Source organism: Hoplias malabaricus, chromosome 9, assembly GCF_029633855.1.
Source record: "Hoplias malabaricus isolate fHopMal1 chromosome 9, fHopMal1.hap1, whole genome shotgun sequence".
NCBI classification, from domain to species: Eukaryota; Metazoa; Chordata; class Actinopteri; order Characiformes; family Erythrinidae; genus Hoplias; species Hoplias malabaricus.
The window spans coordinates 29,460,561-29,485,444 of NC_089808.1; the positions used below are offsets into that span (position 1 = coordinate 29,460,561).

Below are 24,884 nucleotides of genomic sequence, written 5' to 3' on the forward strand. Positions count from 1 at the left end.
TTGATGTGTCACACGACCCACTTCCCATTGAAAAAACAAAAGTTGGATCCAAGTTGGATCCACCACCCATCTTGAAAAGTTTATATATATACACACACACACACACAATGTGATTATATAGAACTTTAAACAAGCGCCGTGCTTACTGAAAAGGAATTTGTTTATATATAAAGTCCTGTCTGGTGTGCATGTAGTATGCCTGGAATTATATTAAATATAGAGATGCACAACCCATCAAACTACATGGAGAAAATATGATGAACAAAATTGACTTGTAAAAAAAGCTCAATATATGGTGTAATTAGTGACCAAAAATAATAATAATAATATAAAATAATTTTACACACAGAATATATAACTGGTCGTGGGGTACAATCATTTGTACACAAACCTAAACTCTATACAACAAAATAATGAAATTAATTTGAAAAAAATTAAGTCACAAATATTACATTATTTTTTACAAAATGTGCTTTATTTCATCTCAGTTTATAAAACAATTATTTTAATTGCACAATCCATTTAGTCATACTCCCTTTAAGAAACGTGTATGAAAATAAATATCTTTTTCATAAGCATTATGCACATCTTTCATCTGGAACAAGAACACTCAAATTCAAACACTATTCCTCTTCCTACCCTCGGGAGGCTACTACCTTTGACCAGGAACACAATGTGCAACAACGTTTTCTTTCCAAGAGAGGTCGCAATAGCAGCATCAGTAACAGCAGCAGCATAATTCTGTGAAGTGCAGCAAGCCCACCATTTACAGGCAAAGCACCAAAAAGCTCTTTTCATGGATTTTTCCCCCTTTTTCAAAAATCTTTTTTTTTCTTTTTTTAAAGTAGATTTTCCTATAAAGTTAAAGTGCAAACACTTAACAAGTCCAGGCACATACAAAATACTTGCTTCCCCTCCATTATATCACGACAGACAGAACAATAAATACAACACACACATACAAAATAGACAACTTGAATAAAAAGAAAGAAAAAAAAGTAAGCTGTTGTTTGCAATGGCATATAGCTCATCTCTTTCCATGTGTCAGGAGAACCTAGCATAACACTTTCGCCTGGAACAGGATTGTTGAGGATAAAAGACTTGAGATGGAAACTCAGCATGGGTGATGGCACTGTGTGGAAAGTCCCTGATGATCGGTCTACTGATTTCCATTTTTTCCATGTACTTTCCTGAGACCAGTCATCTACAGGTGCAGGACTCTGCCACCATGTCCTCATACTCCTTGTAGACAATGCTGCCGTTCTTCTCCATCATCAGCACACTGATAGGTTTGTATTTGTATGGCACACATGAAGGCAGTGGGATGTCAGCCAAGCCCAGCTCGCTGATGAAGGTCTGCACGATGGCATGATTGGGTGAGTTGTAGCCATAATGCAAAATATGGGGGCAGTCGCCCATACAGTAGCGAGGGTTGTACATGTGTGGTGCAATGATCCAGTGGTCCCAGCCCAGGTCACGGAAAGTCACACGGTATGAATGCAACTTACATTGGTTCTTGGCCACACTGTTCTTGCTTCGTTTGTAGTTGGGAATGTCTGAAACAATGCTGCCAGGTTCTTTGGACCGGCGGGCCCTCAAGACAGAGTGAGAAGGGGCTTTGATGAACTTTGCCCATTCCATAGGATGTCCCTCTTCTTCCAGGAAGAGAAGCAAAGCAGGGGCTCTTATGTGGTTTTGCGGTGGGTGATGTTTCCTCTGAACCCTCCATCTTCCAACAGCATATCCAACCTGGCCAATCTGCAGACATTTGTACTGGGCAAAGAGCACAAACTTGCCACCTTTAAACTGAGACACATAGGATGTGATATCTGATTCAGTCCACAAACTTTGAGGGCCCAGGACAACAACATTCATGTCATTTTCAGTCTCAGATGATGACACTTTGGCCTCGCATGTAACAGGGGGGTATGGTACCACAGGTGACCTCAGGTGAATGAAAGATGCCCTCAGCAGTTTGTTCAGTGGGAAGTCTTCTAACTCATACTGTACAGTGTAAGAGTACAGCAGGTCTGGTCAGGTCAGGTTTTAAGCCAGGAAAGGGAGGAGAGAGAGAATGTCACTCTCTGGGTTGTAAACAACCATTCTGTTTCTCACATTTAAAACATTTAAGGAATACACACACAAAGCAATAAATAGAATATGAGAAATATAGCTTTATAATTCCCAGAGAAACAACAGTCCCAATGCACACTTAGGAAAAATATTAAAAAACATTTATATTAAAGATCCCCTCCAGTGAAAAATCAAGATTTAACCTGGTTAACATGTTTGTATGGTGTTTTTATATACCAAGATACATACCATGAGCAAGATAAGAATTCAATACCATGGCTGATAATGACTTTTTAAAACTGTCTCAGTCGGATTCAGACAGTCAGGTTTTCATGAATAATAAACCTAGGGCACCACGCCAATTTGTAGGGTGGGGCATTCAAGCTACAGGCCAATGTCAAATGACCCTGTGGAGATAGAGAAGGGGACATATTTGCATATTCATATGTATGTGTAATGAAGGTAATGAGGTAGAATATTACCTCTTAGCTACCGTTAAGGCACAAAAGAACTGTTTTTCTAAACATGTTGTTATGATAATCAGAAATTAAATTTTAATTATTTAATGGATGACTGGAGGGGGACTTCAAGGGTTGATTTCCCAGATAGCACACTTAAATGATGGTTCTACAGGAGTTCTTTGGTAAAGAGAATGGTTCTATAAAGAACCCTGGATACTTGAAGAACCTTTGGCATGATTTAAGTGTTCTATGTATAATGAAAGGGATCTTCTGATTGATGGAGAATATGCTATAGATGGCACTAGACAGCACCTTTAAGAAAATAGATCCATGAGACATCAAAAAAGATTCTTCTATTGTTACAATACAGACTTAAAAATGCTTCTACAAAAGGTTCCTTGATAAGGAAAATGGTTCATTAAAGCACCCTGAACATGATTAAAGGGTTCTTTGCATCATGAAAGGGTTCTATAGATTAATAGAGAATGTGCGATGAATGGTTCTCCTTTTTTATTGATGTCAAGCTTGCTGCGATAGAAGAAACGTTTTTTGATGTCATAGAGAACCTTTTCTAAAAAGGTGCTCTATAGAACCATCTATAGCACATTTTCCATCAGTCTGAAGAACCTTTCACAATGCAAATGAACATTTAGTCATGTAAAAGTTTCTTCTGGTTTCCAGGGTTCTATATAGAACCATTTCCTTTAATAAAGTGTGAGAGATTAAGCCAAGACAGGGATGAAACCACCTTTAAGAGTGTAGCTTAGTCTCATGCAACATTAAACATGGAGCTTATATATTAAAGTGTAAACGTTTAAAAACACATTGAGAGGGAGCCGTCTGTTGGTAGTGATTATACTACATCAATCTGGGAATGTTCAGTAAAGTTACTGCTCCGTGTTTTGGCCCTAATCAAATTTGTGGTATTTTAAATGTAAAAATGCTCCCCAAATTTTATTATTTTTAAACGGTATACATGTCACTACCATATCGTCTTTATTCACATTTGTGTACTTTTGATAGAATTTCAAATCGTAACAAATATAAATTAATCAAATTAAATCTACTTTAAGACTATGCTTCACTGAACAGTTCCTGAAGAGGACAGTTGTGAGGTAAGAGAAGTTTTAAATCCTGAGAGAGGCTAGATTGGCTCAAATGAGAAGTAACTAAAACGTTAAGGTTTTACCGTTCTGTGAGGACTGGAAGTGTTTTTGGGTGCTGGAGGCGGGAATGAGTCTGACGGTGTTGGACCCAAACACTCTGCGCTGCCTAGGCCTACCGTCCTCAGCGGCGGCTCTGTGGTAAAGACTGCGCATGAAGCGGAGACCCTGCTCCTCTTCGGGCTCTGGAAGGCCTGGCTGGTGATTGCTGCTGTAGCTCCTCTGTTTTGTGTGGCGGTTTCTGCGACCTTGCTCAGTGGGAGTCAACAGTCCGAGTCGCGAGGGAGAGACGGCCATCGTTTCGTCCGCGCGTGTCACCGAGGACAACAACAAAAAGAGAGCGGACAGCACACAGAGCCAGAGGAACGAGAGACTGCCCGCTGCCTTCATGTTCAACTTGTGGCGCGGTGGAGTGCAAACAAGAAGGCTACCATCGTCCGAGAGAGAGAAAGAGGGGAGCTGGGGCCACACATCACATGATAGCTGCTTCACTGACAGCCATTTCTCAAACCGGCCTCAATTAACCTGGCCCGCGTCGAACTCCCGGCGTTACGTAAGCGACGCAAGCGGGTTCAAACCGCCGCCTTTAAATCTATAGAGACTAATAACTGTATATCACACACTGTGGTGAGTGGTACATTTACTAGTTAGGCCACGTTTGACGGAACTGGACACTACATTGGGTAGGTAAAGACCCCATGTGTAAAGATTAACGACCACTTCCGTTTTCCAAATATACAGTTGAAAAAAAGTGCGTTACACGTTTTTTTCAGGACATATATCTGGAATGTGGTAAGATATAAAAATGCCCAAATAGAATACACCAAAGGAAAGTCAAATGAATTAATAAGCAATAATTTCCAAAATGATTTCAAACTGTCATCAGTATACAAAAAATTATACTCCCAACCCTCCCCAACAGATTCAGAATGAACAGCACATTCAGTGATATCAGAGAAAAACAAGCTCCGGTTTGATCTGAAGAAAACAACAACCCTCCTTCCAGTGTGAAGGATATGGCTGTAAAAGCTAGAATTATTTTCACTTTGAGAATAGATTAAATATAACATGACACTTTAAAAATGATATTTTAACAAGGCAAACAAATCCAAAGGGGCACATAGCATATATCAATAAGCCAGAAGCTGTGCGTTACTGCAATTTCAGTACCCAAACTTCACATCCCTGCAATGCAGCCTCAAGTGGCTTTTTTGCTCTATAAAACGGCAGTCAATATAAAATACTGAAAAATACATCTGTGTTCAATTCATAGATTTATTAATAAACAATTTTTGCACCACACAAACAGTCAAACATTGAGCATGATTGCACAGCTAACAAAGAAACAACATTTGTTATTTCAAGATTTAGAAAGCATAGTTTGTCCCCCACTCTTACAAAAAAAGAAAGAAAAAGAAGCAGGAAGTGTCGCAGTCACACAGCTCCTGGGGCCTGAAAGTTGTGGGTTCGATTCCCGCTCCGGGTGACTGTCTGTGAGGAGTTGGTGTGTTCTCCCTGTGTCTACGTGGGTTTCCTCCGGGTGCTCCAGTTTTGTCCCACAGTCCAAAAACACACGTTGGTAGGTGGATTGGTGACTCAAAGTGTCCGTAGGTGTGAGTGAATGTGTGTGTTGCCCTGTGAAGGACTGGCGCCCCCTCCAGGGTGTGATCCCGCCTTGCGCCCAATGATTCCAGCTAGGCTCTGGACCCACCGCAACCCTGAACTGGATAAGCGCTTACAGATAATGAATGAATGCATGAAAAAGAAAAGTTGAAGGAAGTAGAAATGGCTAAGTAGTACTGTATTTCTGTCCTGACACCACACTCTTCAGGGCAAACTGAATAAAACTGGGTTACAGTGGCGGAACTCAGATGTGGTATGTTAGTATGCTAGTATTTTATAACATCGAATGCAGCTCAGCAAATCAGATTTTAGATTGGAATGATCAATTTTATAAATATATTTTATTTATTTAATTAAGCAATTGATCTACTTTTATAGAAACAAAATTATTAAATTAGTGAAATATTCTCCAGTCAGTTAGGCTACACGGTGCAGGGGTTGTTCCACAGCAGGATTTCAATTATTCAGACACCTTAAGCTCAGCATCCTGTCAAATTAACTCGTTTCCTGTTTGACACACAGGTCAGTTATCTGGCTAAACTGAAAAATCTTAATCATCCAAAATAAGTTCAAACAAGACTGTCGTTGATTAGGCTCAAAAAAGGCCTGTCTTAAGTTATACATTGTTCTGATGTAAAATCATGATAGTGATCATCATATACTCAACACTTGACATCTGCATTAAATTTATTCCTCTTATAGAATACTGCCCAGGACTTTGTCACAACTAGTGAGTTCTGAATGATGAACTGCTTTAACGGGCTCTTTCTCTCAGACTCGGTTGACGCTGACAAGAGAGATCTATCGTCTCGTGAAGCCTGGGAATTTGCGGAGGAGGAGCTGGATCATTTCAGTTAAAAAGGGCAACTTGGAGCTGGACAATGAACAAAGCAACAGTCTCTTACGATGTAGAAACCCCCGCCCGTCGGCCTTTATCACATTGGACAATAACGATGAAACTCGACCATGAACGGCCTCGAGCACTTCCTCCAGTTTGGAAATCCCTCTTGCGCTCGGATTGGGTTGTTGTTCAAACCCACACACATTGTATTTTTTTTTATTATATATTTCTATACATTATATATATATATATATATGTGTGTGTGTGTGTGTTTTACACTAAACACCTAATATCAGCTAACAATTTATAAACAAATTATATAGAAAAGTAAAAAATATATATATCATTTAAAACACATAAAAAATATAAAGAAATCAACATAAGTAAGAAGAGGGCTAACACCCATTTTTATTAAAGAAGGATAATTCATGCGGCCCACATTTATAACGACAGTTAAACCTGATACAGGTCTTTTACTCAAAGTTTTTAAGCCCTTTGGCCTTTTGTGAAGAGCCAACAGGAATCCAGGGGGCGGGGCTTGTCTGAAAACTGGCGGAGAAAGTAGAACCTCATCACGGAGTGGCCCGGCCTTCTCTCGCGCTGTAAAGTCGTGGAGTTGTTGGTGTGGATGGAGGGACAGGAGAAGTGAAGAGGAGAGTGGGGGCAATCGTTACGCAGACAAGGAATGGAGACGGTGGAGCAGCTCGTGGCCTTCAATCATATACACGTTCAGTTAAACGGAGGAGCTCCTTGGGGCTTCACCCTGAAAGGAGGTCTGGAGCACGGAGAGCCGCTCATCATTACCAAGGTAAGAGTGAGGAGGCAACACATGTCTTTGTGCATTTACTGCAAATCCCATATATCCATTCAGTCCGGTAATAATACAAAAACAAAAAACACACCAGAGTAAGAGCTCGAACTTCTATAACACAACATATAGTTACGGTAATAACATCCACCGTTACACACTGTCAGTCAGTAACTTTTCGCCGGAGTTCGCAGTGTTTGGGGTCTGCTATCTGAATTAAAGGGTTTACTGTTCGTTCTCGAGTTTGTAAACTTCTCTGGGTTCAGGCATTTGTAAAAGAAATGCGTACAAGTTCTGGAGTCTCACCATTTCTCTTTTGGTCTCATGCTTTCTCTCGCTGCATAGACTTGAACTGAATGAGTGCGAGTGAGCTCTTCCTTTTTCCCATAGCATTCTCTGGGCTTGAAAGCTTATCTACGTCTGCGCGAAATGTGGGGGCAGTCTTTTATACAAAAATTAATGAGTGCCCTACTCTGGTTTGGCACAAGAGTGCTTTTTTTTTAATGCAACGGAATTTCTCCAGACAACCCAAAAGTTCAGTGGTCTTTCAAAGGCAGTTCCATCAACAAACGTTTGAAAGATTGTAACTTTGAGCAGGTTTACAGCCCCTGGGTTTGATCAGCTTGTGTCATTTCAGTTTTATCAAGCAATGTGGGTCTTTGATTTTCTACTACCACAACTTCTGATGGCTAGGTTTGTGAACTACAACAACACAGGTGAAATTGGTGAAATTGCTTACTACACCTTCAATATTATTTAATAATTGTCTGCCTTTGTAAACATAATAACCCAAATATACTATATATTCAAAAATATCTAGACACCATGTAGTGAATTAATCTGGGCATTTTTAATGTATATGTTTATTGATTCAGACATTGGGCAACTCCAACTTTGTATAATCTCTGTATAAATATTTTGCAAATAGTACAGGATGCTCTGGAACAGTCATGCATCAGATCAAATTTGCCATACCCAGCTCCATATGGCAGCTAGCAGGGTAAGCCTATGAAGTCCTCCTCACTTATGGAAACATTGATAGGGCCGTTCTATGCCAGTGTCAATATCAAATATTTTTCATGCACATATCTGTAAAAATTAAGTAAAAATTGTCTGTAGATCCTTCTGGATTAGAATTTGAGAGAAATATATAATACATTTCTGTTAAGTTACCAAAAATGAATTATATTTAGACAGTTTTGAAATTCAATGGATACTAATAAGAATATAATATTATACATTATTTAACATTAAATATACAATGCCTATGTAGAAGAGCAACTAATACAGACATCCCTGTTTATTCACACCATATACAAGTCATGAATGCAAAGGTGTAGTTCCATATATCAGGGAGTTCTCCAGCTGCTCCAACAAGACTAGCACATTTAATCTAAAGAACCTCACCAAACTCCCAAAGTAGCCTTACAAAGCCTCAGGATCGGTTTCCCAACAAAGTCCTCAAAGGATGCATCCTCTTTTATAGCTGCTATCAAATCAAATTAACTCAGGTTCAATTACCCCAGTTCACAATATGTACATACTAATATATTTACTCCTAATGGCTTTCCCAAACATCTTTACATAGCTCCAAAATGTTTATGCCAACCAGTCAGTCAGTGTTTGCATTTCTAAGCGATGAACCCTACTAGGGATTGATACATTAACTGTCACAGTAAACTGCAGATATTTAAATTTTGTGAACATCTATTCAGCATATCAATCGGAGTAAATATTGTAAGAGATAGAGCTGGCATATATAACAATGCAAGCAAGGCCACAATCTGCAACCAGAGCACAGCAATCAAGCTTTCTCCAACTGACACCATCTAAACCATGCATTGGCTTAGTGTCATCAATGTAAATACATGTTTTTGAGTTTCTAGAATGTTCTCATCCATTCATGCTGTATGATTTTACAGATATTCTTCTGTAGTAACATAAGGTTTTTTGTCTTCATTCGAAATATGGCACTACATAAGGAATGTTGGGCCGGTGTACCGTAGCTTTTCAAAATGGTTAGAATTACACAGCAGGTAGTTTGAGATTGTTTGAGAAACAATTACACAGTCTGATTGTTTGAGAAACAATATACCTATGTTATGAGGAAAACCCCAGTTTTTTTCACAGTAACAATATAATTCTGCTAAGCCATGATTGCATAATATTGTTTCTCTTTACCTTACAAGTAACAATATTAAATACTATTACAAATTATAAACATAGACAGTGTTTGACCAATTTTGTCAGATTCTGAAAAACAGTGTGAAAGCAGGCCTATTTTAAAATGACTTATCTCTATTAATATCTCTCCCTCAATAGCCTCTGCACATTAATAAACGAGGCCTTTGGGTCTGGACAAATTGCATTTGATTTCCATTTTGCTGGTTCCAGTCTTGCTGCATTCCACTGACAGCATTGATTTGTTTTTTTTGCATTAAGATGTTTTGGGGTACAAGAGCCCTAGAGATCACATTCCTAGACTCACCCCGTGAACCAACAGAAGGGGGGAGGGTGGAGTGGAAGGGGGAGGGGGAGGATACAGGGAGAAAATGGAAAGGTTGGGGGAGGCAAAAGGGTAGGAAGTCTGCTCAGTCCTCATGTTTGTCATTGCTGTTGAGCCAAAAACATCATCTACAAATTGTCATCTTTTTAGAAGAACAAGAAACCGTTCTTAACTTTTATGGCAAGTTAACAATTATTTGATTACTAGCGAATTAGACAAATACGGATGGCCAATTTAGCATGAAGTTGGCATGCAAACAGTTGGTGTTTACACACATACGCACATGTATGAAGACGAAACTGCTGAAATACATGACTATGTTGTTTTCAATATGCGGAGTTTAGGTGTTCCAGAGACAGTGGTGTGTATTTAACCGATTTAAAAAAATAAATAAATAAATAAAAAGGACAGAATGCTGCAAGAGCATTAAAGCATCCAAGAGGGTTATTTCAGTGTGTCCCACAGAGCACAGATTTGAGATAATAGTTCATGAGTGATACATTGCGGCAAAGGGTGTTGACAAGCCTGAATGTATTCAAGATGAGCAGCAGCTAAACATTGAAAGATAAGACGTCTGTGTAAGTGTGCCCAGTCCTTGTGGGAATGAATCAGTTTTTTTTTTTCTTTCATAGTGCATTCATGTGGTGTGCCCCTCTGTTCACAGATCACATCTTGAGTGCTGTCTCATCCAGGGCCATAGATATGTTCTGCTGACCTCTGTCTACTTTGGCCTACTTTTGGAATGAAAGTAAGAGGTGTCAGCAAATTGCTCACCTGGACTTTCACACATCGCTTTATTTAATTAATTTCACCACAAAAAGCTCATTATATACTTCTTTGTATTTATAAGTGTCAATAAGAAGCAGATACAATTTTTTATATTTGTCTAAATATCTGTCTAACGAGTAAGCATCTTATAATCTAATGAAATTCTTATACTTTAATGTTGCCGGCCACTTATCCTGAAACACCTCCTTAGGGCTATGTCAGCTGCATATCCTTTTAGATCAAAGTGGAACGACTATTTTCAGATCTAGAGTTTGAGGGGAGCTTGATCACTTGATCACAGTCTTCCAGTTCTTGCACAGTTTCTAAGTGTCCTGTTTTCACAATACATTTGAGTAATTCATGGAGCTCTACTTTCATTTTTAGAAACCCTTTTGTTTTTTCCTTTCACTTTCCTCTTCTAGATTTATCACATTTTCTCATTAAATCTAATCTCCTTAAATAAATCCTCAAAAATGAATGGCTTGCCTTTAATGACCGTTTTGACTGGAATTTATATAAATGAAGAGTTGTCTCTGACATTTGTACAACTGTAATATACTCAGAGCTTTAGGGACTGCTTAATTCACTCTTCCCAATTCCATCTAATAAGACTGCTCGTTCATCTTTTAAAACAAGATTTCCTGAATGTCTTTTCTCTTATAATGACAGGGAAACATAACATTTCATTTAGAAGGCCCCGAGGACTGCGACTAAATGAGGGATGTTGTGCACATGCATGCCTAATTGAGCCATGATGGTAGACTGGTTAATTCTCAGCAAGCTTTAACCTAGCGTTTTACAGGCCAATCTGATAACCCCATATCCTACTCCCACACTTTCTAAATGGTTAACCTGAAACACATGCTTTTACTGACATAGTGGCCCCCAAGCCTGCATAGAGGGGAATATGAATATGTGCACTGAATTACTAAAGTATCATTTTGGTGTTGGTGGTCTCCTTATACACCACTGTGCCTGACAGATTTGCAGTTCAAACTGTGGAACACTTGCACCTGAACACATGGTTTTTCCATCTGCTTTGAAGGCAAGGCACGGCCTGCATGTTTAGTAGGTCTCTGGGTTTCTGGATGTAGTCACCCTAGAGGCTCTGCTGGCCCTTTTTACACAGCAACATGGTTAAAGTGCTTCCGGGTTCTGGCTCACTGTCCACCGTCAACTCTGGCTCAGATTAAAATGATTAAGTCTAACATCTCAGTAGCAATACATCCAGACCCCCTTTTAACTCCCTAAACTGTGCTTCCAGACCATGTCAATGCATGCATGCCCACTCTGGTCAAATTGAATGGACAATATGTGGCCCTAGGGCTTTCTGTGTGCTGCAGTGTTTCATATCACTGTACAAATGAAGCACATTGCTGCCTGGGTTATTATAATCAATGCACAAGATAAGATGTAATATGTCCTATGGCAATCCATTAGAGCTTCACATAGTGCCCACCTCGCTCTCCTCCTACCAGAAGCAACATCATTTCTTTTGATCCAATCCTACAGCTACACCTTAAGGTTGCTGTGGCCGTTTATGATCCGATCAGCAACCAGCTACCCTTAACATCTTACTCATTGAGCCCATCATGGGTACCCAAACCACTCACTGCATCACTAGCTCTTCACTGGGGTAGCCAGGTAGGCACTTCCCTCGTCAGTGTTTCGCTAAATTAAGCCCACAACACCTTCAGAAGGCTCAACAGTGAAGTCTGGTGTCTCAGACCCACCCCCTCCAAGCCAGTTTTACAGTCCTACCTTACCCTTGAGTATCAACAAGTGTAAATCCACACTGGCCTCACTGCTGACTAAGGCTGTACCTAGCCCCACCGGCACCGTTAATGCATGCTCAGTGCCACTAGTTGTTGTTTAGCACATGCACATTCCGAATACATTTTAATTCCAAAGGATTATTGATCAGTCTATCTGTGGCACAGCAAGTAGTGTCACTGACACAGACCTCTAGGCTTCTGGAGCTCTGGGTTCAAAGCTTATTTTGATCACTTTTTGTTAGGAATTTTGTGTGTTCTCTCAGTGTCTGGGTTTTTTTTTTAGTGGTTCCTGCCTAACACCCAATGATTATGTGTATGCTCCAGACCCACTGCAACCCTGAACAGGATTAAGAAGTTACAGGAAAGGAATGAATGAATATCTGTCCTACAGTTTCATTCCAGCAGCTTCAGGCCAGTAAACTGACTTGGTTTTTGTAGCGGGTGTTAGACTGCAGAACATTGCAATGGATTTAGGATGTTTTTCCAATATATTTGTATTAAATTATATAAGGATTGATATATTTGTAAGCTTTTGATTTAAAATGTTTTTCGTTTAACACACATAGACATTCACAGTGTATATATGAAACAAACTTGGCACCCCAAAATCGGAGATGATTATGTAGATTTATTAGCTGAAATATTAAGCAACACAAAATATTATTCAATAATATTTGGCATTAAACTTTAAAGCTCATAGTTTGCTTTGCTAATACATAGGCTTCATATTTGATTTGAGACTATATGTAGGTTTGTGTCAATAAGAATAAAAATGTATGTAGGTTTCATGTAGCCTTAAAAATGATGTCCTAACGAAAAGTGAAAACAAATAATTGTGTATTAAAGCAACACTAGGCAGCATTTTTACCTTAAAATTACAGCTTCAAAATCACTGCAATGCGTCAAGGCTATGTAATAGGGAAAATAGAGCAGCTGCTTTACCTACTCCAGGCTCAGAACAACAGAAATTGCACTATAACTTTGGGAAGAGGGTAGGCAAACAACCCGCCTCACTCCCTCTCCCCCTAAATTTTAGGGCAGTGCTGTAAAAGTGAATTAAACTCTGCAAACTCTGCATTAAACTTAGCTTTCCTTGAAATGCAAAAACAGAATTGAAACGTCACTATTGGAAAGTAGTGTAGATTAAAAAACATAAAATATCTGCTCTGATCATCAAGGGTTAAGGGAACTGTACCACAAGCAAGAGCATGAACCTCCAAAATGACTAAGTACAGAGGAACAGGGGCCTCAAATTAACGACACCTGAAGGACCGAGACTGTTCTGCGTGAAATGAAAGTTTAAAGTGGTCAAGTGGAACGTTTGCTTTAGTAATGGCTCCTGTCGTAAAAGCCAATGTTACATGCATGTACCATGCCCTGCCTCTCAAGAGTTTCCTGTCCTCAAACCACTTAATGAGTGCAATTCTGAATGAGAGGGATTAAAAAAGGTTCTTTTACATAGAACTTACTGGATTGGGGTAACATAGACCTATGGAGTGAATTGATTTACATGGCAATGCAGAACACAGCCTGCTGAAGGAAAATAGGTGCTGGTGTTTCCATGCTCACACAAGTAAAGTCCAGAACAGCTCAAGACCTTTTTGCCTTTGGATATGAAGTTGATTATACCTGACAAACTAATAGTTAAAACGTGCATTTATGAAAAGGTCATTGTTGTTTCTTTGTGTCTGTATTTTTTCTCTCTCACCACCACTTACCTTTCTCAGTCCCCACTCTCTCGCTTCTTTCTCTCTGGAATGGAAACATTGTGCATTCTCTTGCGTTTCTTATTTCTGCTACGGAGTTTATATAGACCACAGGGCAAACTACTCATACTTTTCTCCCCACTTTCTAATTGAGCAGTGGAACTTTTTCCCAGGCATCATAGTTTTGGGGTGAATGAAGAGTCTTTGGATTTTAGGATGGAAACACTGCTCTAAGGAAACTTTGTTTCGATCTGAGTTTGCACAGTGCTGGCAATTCAGGTTACTGCAATAACTTTGTTCCATTACATCTTTTATAAGCACTGTGTAAAGAACAGAATAACTTCCTCTTTTTCTCATGTCTATTTGTGACAAGTCAGTGTGTTTCTGAATCATTTTCCCAGAGCTGAATATAGAGCACAGTTTGAATGATCACTATATGCTACTCATCAGTAGGAGGTAATGGCTAATTTTGATTCTGCTAAATTGATGGAATTGAAGAGGAAAACAATGTTTGTTTCTCTGTAGCTGCTTTGGGGTGTGGGAAGAATCTGATATCTTTTAGGAATGTGACTTTGGCTCCTGTAGGCTTTTGCTTTGGGTGGAGGGGCTTTGATGGAGAGTGAGATATTGGGGTCTTATTGCTTCAACAGCCACCCCCCCAACACACACACACACACACACACACACACATACATTCTAACACCACATCATTCTGTTTCTCCATGTCTCACTGGGTGTGACTCTACTCATAATGAGTAGTTTGTGTGAAATATTTGGATATGATGTAGAATTAGTCTATGATTTAAATGATAAGAATAACTGAGAAGATTGTAGATATCAAGAGTGTTGGGGTGAATTTGAGACTGCAGTTGAAATCTTTGTGAATTTTGTGCATGTATTTGTATGTTTTTTATATAGAAATATATTACACTAAATTAGATGCAATTAGACCGATTTCACTTTATTGCCTTACACTATATAGCAGTGTTAGTAATTAATTTTATTTACTGCATTGTGTTGTTTTGTTTTTTGTTTTGTTTTATATAGACACAATTTTGCATTTCTGTATATGACAAAACCTAACTGCAAATGAATGTGAATTGGTGAAATCATGCTTCTGCACATTCCCACTATTTTATTTCATCAGTGCACACAAAAGCTATTAAACAGATGAATGTACATTTGGGATCACTGGGACTAAGCCTATTAATCAAGAACCATCATCATGTATTTTAAAGGTGCTGTGAACATTAATACAACAGCAAACAGCTAAACTCTATGTGAAGGTACAGTTGAGTAAAGGCTTCCTGAGCAGAGATTGAAGTTGCGCAACAACTTTGTGTGCTGTTCTCTGCTCTTTGTTTTCATAGACGGGCCAATAATGTGTTCATGTTAGTCCCATCCTGTGGCATTATTTGTCCTCCCCAAGCTACAAGACAGTGACTTGCGTTCAGGAGAAAGTGACCATCCAAGTATTTCTCCAAAAAGGAAAAACGAGAAAAAGAATTTTAAATTGTGTTTAGGAGCTGCACACTCTGGGCACAGGGCTAAAAACCTGAATGGGCACACTACCAAACATTCAGGTGAAAGCAACACTCCAGTAACCATAGCTGAAAGGAAGGGTGTGGTGAATACAAAGTATTTGTTTAGGTCTGAGATGCAGGTGTCCCAGTAATGGCAGTAATAATCATGGCAGACTGTTGCATACTTCAGTTTTTAATCATTTTTAATTGAGTAACTGTAACATTCCTTATACACAAAGATCTAACGTGTTTTTCTTTTCCATGTATTCTTCCTAGTTTAAAGCAAGGTAAGGCATTTCAAAAATTACAAACCAATTCTGTGATGCGTGTAAGATGTGAATTTCTAGCTAAGGATACCATTTTTTTCCTTGTGCTTGTTCATTTGGTTTCCTTTACTCAGCCAAACATAGGATCATTCAGCCATTAAACATGCTCCTCCCAGCATGGTCAGTCCAAAGAGTAAAGACCAGAGAGCAGTATAAGGGGGCACTTTGTTTGAACAAGGTTAGCAAAGGCTACAAGGTCATTCCTCACACATCATGTTTTCCAAAGACACACCATAGTTCTATTCATAAGCAGCAGGGAACTGGAAGATGACAGGTTTTGTATTGAGTCGTCACACTGCAGCCTTCCTCCTAGCTGCAACTACGTCTTTTGTGGATATGATGAATCAACCTGTCTTCACTTTGGCCCAAAGGTTGACAACTCAGTGGCTCTAACCATTGTTCATTTTGGAAGCACATCCTGTTTAGGGCTGTCATGATTATTTGACTGAAAATGTTTATTAATTAAAACAGATCTATTAGAATATAAAAAAAATCCTTCCCTCATTGTTTAGGTGATGGAGCTGGAGGTCGAACATTCCAGTCCATTATATTCCATAAGTCAGATCTGTTAACTACAAAGGTCATAAAAACATTTACAAAATGTTCAAGCTGACATTACATTGAAGATGGGGGATTGCCATGCTGAAAGTATCTTCTCCTGTCAGTTTCATTGTACACTGAAGGGTGGGAAGTCAAAACACAATTTTGTTACTGTTTGGCAGTGACTCTAACCATACCAGCAAAATGCCCCTCACAGCATAATGGACCCCCTCTGTGTAGTGCTCAAAAATTCAGGTCCTCTAGAGGGACGTTTTTTAAATCTATCCAAATCCCTTATTTTTTCATGTCTGTTTACCAGGGACTGTGACGATGATGATCAATGACCCCTTTTTTTCCCTGCAGCTATGTAAGTTCATAATAAATGTATGGACTCATGCCCATTATATTCCTCTGCTGTGTAGTTATGAATGATCATTTTGCTTAAATTTCTCAGTCATTCTAGGGGCAATTGCTCTTCTGTTTAATATTAGATATTAAATCTAAGATCATGCACCTTACCTTTTCTCACATATCCACTTTCTCATAGATCATTGAAAGAGATTTTATTTACAACATATATATTTCCATATTCTTTATTGTAAATTATACATGATGTATTTGATTTAATCAATGATGGGCACCACACTGGCACTTATTGAGTAATGAGTAGTGTTATGCCTACACAGCTCCAGTACCTTGGAGTCCAGGGTTCGGCTCTGTGATGTGTTATGTCTGTCCTCCCCATGGTCAGTTTGAGTGTCCTCTCACAGTCCAACAGCAAATGGATTGGATTGGCTGTGTGAAATTGTCCACAAGTGTGAGTGTGTGATGTCCTGTGATGGACCGATGCCCAATCAGAGGTGTGTTCCTGCCTTGCACCCAGCGATCACTTGGACCCACTGTCACCCTCAACAAGATGAAGTGGTTACAGGATATGAATGAATAAACAGTGAATCTATAAATTATAGTAACAATGTTAGGTGTTGAGTATGTCTTCTTGCAGTGTTTTCTTTTAATTGTACTGTGAAGTATTGAAGTTTTAGTAATCACTGAACTTAAGGTAATTTATTTTTGATCGCACCAGGAAGCAGCTTGATGTGTCTTTAATTTGCCCTTTCATTTAACTTCAATAAAACAAAGGAGGTTTCATCTTCACCTCCTTGGACACTTTTCAAAGTGCCTCCTCACCTCAGGGTGAGCGAGACCCTGTTGTGGGAGAGCATGCTGCTGCCTCTGGACAGGCTTCAAAAGCCAGAGGTTTGCTCGTGCCTGTAGGAGGCATTAGAGATGTTTGTGAATATGTCTGCCAGCTCTGATATATGGCATCCAAATAGCTCTGTAAATGGATATTTAAGTGCTCTTGATATACACAATACAGTTTTGAGTGCATGACTAAGTAATCGAGTTATACTAAGCCAAGTTGTTTTGGTCTGACTGTCAACTGCAATGGAGGTTTAGTCTTGCGTGTTATCGTGCCATGAAAAATGAGGCTTTTGTGATGCTTTTTTCTTTTTCTTTTCAAACATTTGCCATCTGTGACTGCATTCTGAAAATACTTGCTACTAAAAAAACAAAAACTTAACTTTTATTAAAAAATATTCTCACAGAGTTGAGTCGTTTGCTTTAGCAGCGCTGCAAAAGGGTTTTATCGAGTGTTTTGCAGTATATACTGTTCTACAGTGTTTCATTTGCATGAAGTGATTTAACGCAAGAAATTTTAGACTAATTTGTTTCAGAGGTGGACTGCATGAGCTCAAATCTGTATTTCCAATACTCATACAGTAATATACATTTGTTGTATGAATACATGTTTGCACACCTATTAAAAATGTATGGACATGACTGGATGGGTCAGCACATATGGAAGAGAATTAGGAAGTCTTAAAGTTGCTTAAGTGTATGTCTGATTTGGTTTTGAATGAGGGTGGTTGAGATGTATTTGTGTTTTAATTGGAATGTTTTGGATATTTGTTTGAAAAAAAAAAGTTCTGACTGTATTATGAATACAGTTGCATCATTTGTTACTTTTGTGTGTGTGTGTGCATTGTAAAATGGTGTTTGACATAGCCTAGACCTGGCTTGGACCTGATTGTCTCATACATATGCACCTGGTGCAGTGATACCAAGGGGAAGTCTGTACAAACAGAAGTTGTCAGTTGAAACTGTAAGAGGCAAACGAAAAGAGGAATGTGAACACACTTTTCTCCACAGAGAGGCATTCGTTCTGCACTCGTTCGAACAAAACTTTCTCTGTTTAACTTGTGTATGTGTGTGTATTTCATGCGTTGTCATAATTATTAGTATTTTTATTCATACACATTAACGTACTAATTTTTACGATAAAGTATTATTATCATATTATTAACTGAATATATTTGTCTCTGTATTAATTTATCACTTCATTAAATAAAATCACAAAATCAATTCCTTACATGAGTATTGTTACAGAGGATACAGCCATAATGTCTGCTTTAAATAAATATATATTTATTATTACTGATGTTCATATATCAGTGTCAGACACTACTTGTTCTGAATTTCTCATAATAAGGGAATTCATGTACTATAAGGTGCACCCACTATGGATATGTTCAACTGTGTGCACACAGCTAATTTAATTTCTATAATCTCTATTCTACATCATTCTATATTTTCTATAAGCAAGGAATTAAATAGGGCCCTCTATTTTAAGCCTCCATGCTCAGTGCTAAGTGTAGACTATAGGGGCACAGAGTCAACAGGCATCACGCAGAGGAGCAGTATAAATGTTCTCTGAAGTGATGGAACTTCCTCCAAAACCAGTTAAATCCATTTCGAGTTTAGAATGGCAACAACCATTTTAGGAACATTTTATTTTAAATGCGTGTGGAAAACTGAGTTTCAGGAAATGTGAGCGTGCCAGTCACACCTTTAAGAGTCCTGGAACACAATGGAACTTCAGAACAGATCGCCGAGGTATAGCGCGCACACATATTTCCCAGCCTGTTTTCTCAATGAAGCCTTTGTCACCCTTTCTCACACTGTCTATATGTTTTAACCTCTCTCTCTCTTCCTCACTTTCTTTTTCTCTGTCTGCCTGTGTATATCTCTCCCTCCCCTCTCTTCCTCTCTGTCTCATTGACCCTACTATGCCCCCCCCCCCTCGCCTGCTATGACCCTTAATGTCTTCATGCCTTGAGTTGCCCTCTTTAAAGTCAAAAGAGAAGTTCTGCGTGAGCGCGCGCTGTGATTGAGGTAATACCATCAATGGTGGCATTTGTATGTTTCCAAAATGCCAGCATTCAAATGTTATTTCTTGTAAGAAAGGAAAACAATAAATAAATGCAAAATTACCAGTGCATTGGGCTAACTCCCAAACACCTACCTACAGTGTGTAAATGTGTAAATGTGTAAAATGTCAGATTTTTTGCAGAATTGGATTGGATTTAATTATTTATTCTTGTCCCTTTTACTACCTTGTATCACATACAGAAGTCATGTGTTGCTAGCTTGTGGTGTGGGGCAGTGTGTAGTCCTTGTGTGGCTCCAGACAAAAGCAGTTCTTCAGAGGAGGCCTGTAGCACCCTCTTTACAATGGCTGGAAGTCAACTCTAGGTGTCTGGCTGAAGGCTATTTAGCTGTCATAAGCAAGGTTGGGCAGTGAGTGTTTATCAGTCAGTTCCCTAATTTTTAAATGCTTTGGAAAGCATCCAAACACTATGTCCATGTTATTTCCATGATGAAAATTGCCTTTCTCTGAGTTACCTGTGTGAATATATTCCACAGTGTGCTATGCACTCTCTGTTTATACAATCAACATTCTCACCTGGTGTCAAGGTGGTATTTTACAAAGTTTTAGCTCAGTGCCCCACATTGTTTATTAGTGTATAGCACTGGTGGGATCTGCAGGTGTTGCTGTATTCTTCTGCAGTGGGCTGCAGCGAATCTGTGTTTGGACCACACTTCAAGTGGAAAGTTTTCTAGAACATTTCCCATCACAGGCTTTAGATTGAATGAAAAGGTGTTATAGTAAAAGTCTATATTGTCTGAAGGTGAATAAACCTTGTGTTTCAAACTTTTGGAATTTTTAAAAGTTATTATTTGTCATTTTTTTGGATTATCTTAAATAACAATATTTATAATTAGTAAATAAGTATATTGAAGCAGTTATATATCAAACTGAATGGAAATAGAGTTTGTTTTCTGACATGGCTTATAAGTTTACTGTATTGAAGTCTATTCTATTCAATTAAGTTTTGTGTTCCATTCATGTCATAATACAGATGTTGTGTTTTGATCACTTGTTGAAGTCAATGGAATTGTATAAGGATACATAAATGTCTGACTAAAACATTGTAAAGGGTCACTTTTAGGAGGAAGTGGGCAACAAATTTGAGTTTATGGCTCTGAATGAGTTTTTTTTTAACCTCCTCTGTGGAAGAGGAGAGGGGTGAGAAAGCAGCTGTGAAGTCTCGTCCAGATCACACCCCGCACACCACAGGGTTACCGTAGCGACCTGCTGACTCTGCTTTTGATTGTTGTTGGAGCGAAAGCTTGGCTTTGTGGGATTTGTGTGAGCGTGTGAGGTAGGTTTGTGTTTTCTGAATGGATGTTCTTGAATAGCATTTCCCAGTGGACTTTGGCATTTGGTATCAATTTCCACGTTGAATATGTATTAACACACACAGTGGGAAATAATTGCTATGCAGTAAATTATTCTACACCTATTATTATGTTACAATCAAGGAGGAGAGGAATATGTTAAAAGCAGGCGTTGGTTTCAGGGACTTGACTCCAGGGCCATTGATCATTATTTAAAATTGATGCCATTGCTAAAATATGTTTAATCAAGTTCTACATATTTTGTTTACTTGTAAGAAAAGGAAAAATGTTAAAAAAAAAAAAAAAAAGCAAATTCATATTTTTATTGTGTGGCTTCACTGCCCACATTCTGCTGCTACAAAGTGGTAGCTTATTGAATTCTTTTATCCACTCCCATAATTGGCACCTCTGATTGTACCTTGATCTAAAGTGCTTACTTTTAACTTTGTCTCGCCCCTTTATATGCCTTTTCCTGTTTTCTCATCTTCTCCTTTTTCTGGATGAACAGTTTTCCCACACAAAGGTGTGACACAGACCAGTTGCCAGAGCTACTATTACATTTTCCTGCAGAAACACAGTGAATAGAATGGATGAGAATTCCAGTGTGTATTCCTTAGTCTTCACAGACTTGCCTGGAATGTCTTCATCTTACTTACATCCCCCGCTTCCATGCTCTTCATCTCATTTTTCCATATGCTCGGTTCAAGTACTCAAGCAAATACAGCCAAACCCCTCATAGAAAGGGAAAAATCCCCTTTTATTTTGGTGGAAGGTTTTGGTCAGCATACATGGGTCTTCTTTCTCTAGGCCATCATTTTAAGCAGAGAATGTGTTTTCACTCAGCGTCTTGTTAGGCTGCAGTGATTTTGATTAAAAACAGTCAGACAATGAAGGGATGAATGGAAGCTATAAAAGAAAAGGCATAGAGCACAGGAAGAAAGGAGGGGAGACACAGGGAGATGAGCCATTGCTCACAGGGAACATGCTGTTTAATGGACAGTGAGCAGATGTAGCATGTGTTAATCATTGGCTGTCATGTAATACACACACACACTGTTAAGTTTGGAAAGGCATACACACTCTTTCTCTCTCTCTCACACACACACACACAGACATATACCACCTTCAGGCATGTACACCATATGTCCAAAGGGTTGTAGACATCCCTTATAATTAGTGAATTCAGATCATTTTATGTGCACTAATTGTGTACACATGTTCAACTGTGCATTACAACAATATGAGCTGCTGTGGAGCATATCAGAAGTTGTATTTTTGCTCCTGGGTTCCCAATAGTTACAGAGTGTAATTCACTTTTACAGGGGTTTACATAAAAAAACACTCATTAAACCACTCATTTAACTCATGTCAGTAAGTAAAAGCAGTATAATGATGATAAACATTTATATAGCACCTGAAGTGCTAACACAACTAGTACAAAGAACAAAGATTACAAAAACACAAGCAAAACAGCCGTACAGAAAGTTCCGAACAGCATATATAACAGATTTGAGAATGGGCAGCCACTTACTGTTACTAACCACTTACTATGACTGTAGCGGTCACAAAGTGATGAAGATTTGTGAAGTTGGTCAATATTTACAGTTAGATACAGGCTGCTGGCTGGTGTCTCTCAATCGATTCTAGCAGCTGCTAGTGGCAGAATTACAGGCCGCTAGCTGGGGAAGACGTCCTTTGATTGATATTAGCCGCCTCTAGCAGCAGTGTTACAGCCTCGTCCAATTTTAGCAGCTGTAGCAGCAGTGATACAGGCCTCTTGCTGAATATGAATTCCCTCATATTCAAGCGTTTTAGTATTTAAGCCTTTTAGTAACAAACTGGTAAAATGTGCTGTAATGCTTAAGCATGTTAAGTTGTAAGTCATGTGCACATAGAGTAATTTCTGGTAAGTTCTCTATGGCTACAGTTAATAATATTGCCCTTTGTATTTGTTAAACACTCTTTAGATCTGTTGAATATGTAGCCATTAATTTATGAGTGTGTTCTTTGCAGGAACAGGTGCTTATCTGAAGTTTTGTAGAGTCAAAATCTTGGCCACTTTCTCTACTTCAGCAGCTGTTGTATTTGTTTTTGTCTCAAACAGCTCCGTATTAGACAAGCACCAAATTCTCAGTCTCAAAATATTTCCAGAAAATGGCCAGATTTCAAGCGATTTTTCTCACACTCCCAAAAATATCCACATTCTGAGACTCTGGACTGCGTGCCTTTGGCTGCCTCTCTGTTAATGATTTTTTGACTGGGAAAATCATTACAGGCATTGATAATAGAGCATTTGTTTTAGAGAAGAATTCTTGGGCAAGTCGTTCTCCACAGCGTTTCTCAGCGCTGACCGCTGTTGGACACATCCTTGAATTATTGCTTAAAAACGAGTGTCGAAAGTTTTATCTTCTAACGCTTTGGAAACATGTTTTGACAAGTTGTATTTTAAATGTGTTTATTTTTAATCATTAAACCCTCCCAGATTAGTGTCAGTGTGATCAATTTGAGCTCCTTCTCTTCTTTCAAGGAGAAACGGATCTCGCTGGACCTGGCCTACTTTCTGTTTCTCCATGTGTGTCCTCAGAAGAAGCATGCTGCTTAAATCTCTCCCTGCATTTGATTCTGAAATTACAAAAATAATTCATAGTTCTGATTTTCCAATGGTATGATCTATTGCAATTATTTGTTTGTTTTCCTCAGGACTCCAAACCAGGGGCTTCTCTTAAATCGAGGATTGCATTACCTCCCTCCTTGTCGTCCTTGGCAAGGACTGTAAAAGCCCATCAGGTGACTGGTCAGCTGGGTAGTGCCCTCGTCTATCCAGCTGTGGCACAATGGACGGCAATGGGCCAGGCTGGCGGAGAGGAGCACGCCCTGTTATTTATAGAGCGTTAGAGGGGCTGACCTCATCCAGTCAGACCAGGGAGTGTGGGCTGCAGACAGAGAGTGTATTCTTCTCCATCTTTCTTCCAGCAGAACCCTACAGTCTGCTTAGCTTACTATGCAGCTTCTTTAAACTGCTACCTTTTTAAAATGAGGGATGAAATGACCCTAGGTGTGTAAGCACACAGGGGATGGTATTATTTATTCATGCTCCCTTGACAAACCAGATTATAAGGTCTTCATAGAGGGCTAAGTGAAGATTTATTCTCTAAATCTGTGCATATTCTTAGATCCATGCGGAATTAAGGTGAAAGAGTAATATTTAAGCTGATGTGACTGAAATAACACCTAAATAATTTACTCTGATGGACAGTTTTATTGATGTGTATAGTACCATTTCCATGGTCATGCCAAAAGTAATGAGCACTTAGAAAACTTGTGGGTGGCATTGCTGGCTAATTTCTGTTGGTGGGCAAAGAAATATTTAGAAATATACAGACCTTAATATCTAATAATATCATGATTTTTGCCATGCTTGAACCAGATTCTTATTACTGTTAATGTTAAGTAAAAGCCAGTTCTTGGATACCTCTGCTAAGAATCCTTTCAGAAGCATTATTTTAAGAAAGTAATCGCAGTATTCAACTTTGCTATCATCATGTTATATTTATATGTACTTTATTGGAAAATCCATCATTATCTGCATAAACATACCCAAAGTCTTCAGGAATTGATAAAGGTCATGATGTCATAAAGCAAGAACACTAGATTTGCCTTGAGCTCTTTTATCATTGGTGGCCATGTTTAAATGGTGTGGTCATCAAGCCCTCTTCAGGAATCAGAAACAGGCTGGGACAGGGCACTCTTTGATCCTAAACACAGTATCTGAACAGCCCTGAGAGAAAAGTAGTGCAGTGTCTGGTTTGATATGATGCAGGACCTGTTCAGGCCGTGTGCTTGCTTGTCTGTTTTGATGCCCTGGATCAACACTGTGTCCCTGTTGTAGAAGCTGGGACAGTTCTCCCTTTTGATAAACACACACACACACTCCGTTTCTTTCTCTCTCACTTTCTCTTTCTGTCCCCCCCAGCCCGTCAGAGGCACAGAGCCTCAAAATGTACACACACTTTTCGGTACACTGGCATTGCTTCTAAGATTGTTCTCTCAAAGCCACTTATTGTATTAAGACTATTCCCGCCATGGGACTTATAATTTTCCAGCCTTATTCGGGTAATTTGAGCCTCCTCTCGCCTCCTGGAGCTGAAAGTGTAGAACGTATTTTATCTCACTGAGGAGGGGCAGGAAAG

The 24,884-nt window shown here is 39.1% G+C and overlaps 2 protein-coding genes across 2 annotated transcripts in view; one reads left to right on the forward strand and one right to left on the reverse strand.

The window, feature by feature from the left end:
- Positions 1-477: 477 nt before the first annotated feature.
- Positions 478-4,242, reverse strand: bmp15 (bone morphogenetic protein 15). Its single transcript, XM_066680655.1, has 2 exons — positions 3,724-4,242; positions 478-2,030 (listed from the first exon to the last, which is right to left on the reverse strand). Exons 1-2 carry the CDS (start codon positions 4,085-4,087, stop codon positions 1,201-1,203), a joined length of 1,194 nt encoding a protein of 397 aa, XP_066536752.1. The 5' UTR covers positions 4,088-4,242; the 3' UTR covers positions 478-1,200.
- A 2,598-nt stretch (positions 4,243-6,840) lies between these two features.
- shroom4 (shroom family member 4) overlaps positions 6,841-24,884 on the forward strand; it is a 55,902-nt gene continuing 37,858 nt past the window's right edge. Inside the window, exon 1 of the mRNA XM_066680653.1 lies at positions 6,841-6,969. Coding sequence (XP_066536750.1) covers positions 6,847-6,969 — 123 coding nt within the window. The 5' untranslated portion in view covers positions 6,841-6,846. The remainder of the gene's footprint in view (positions 6,970-24,884) is intronic.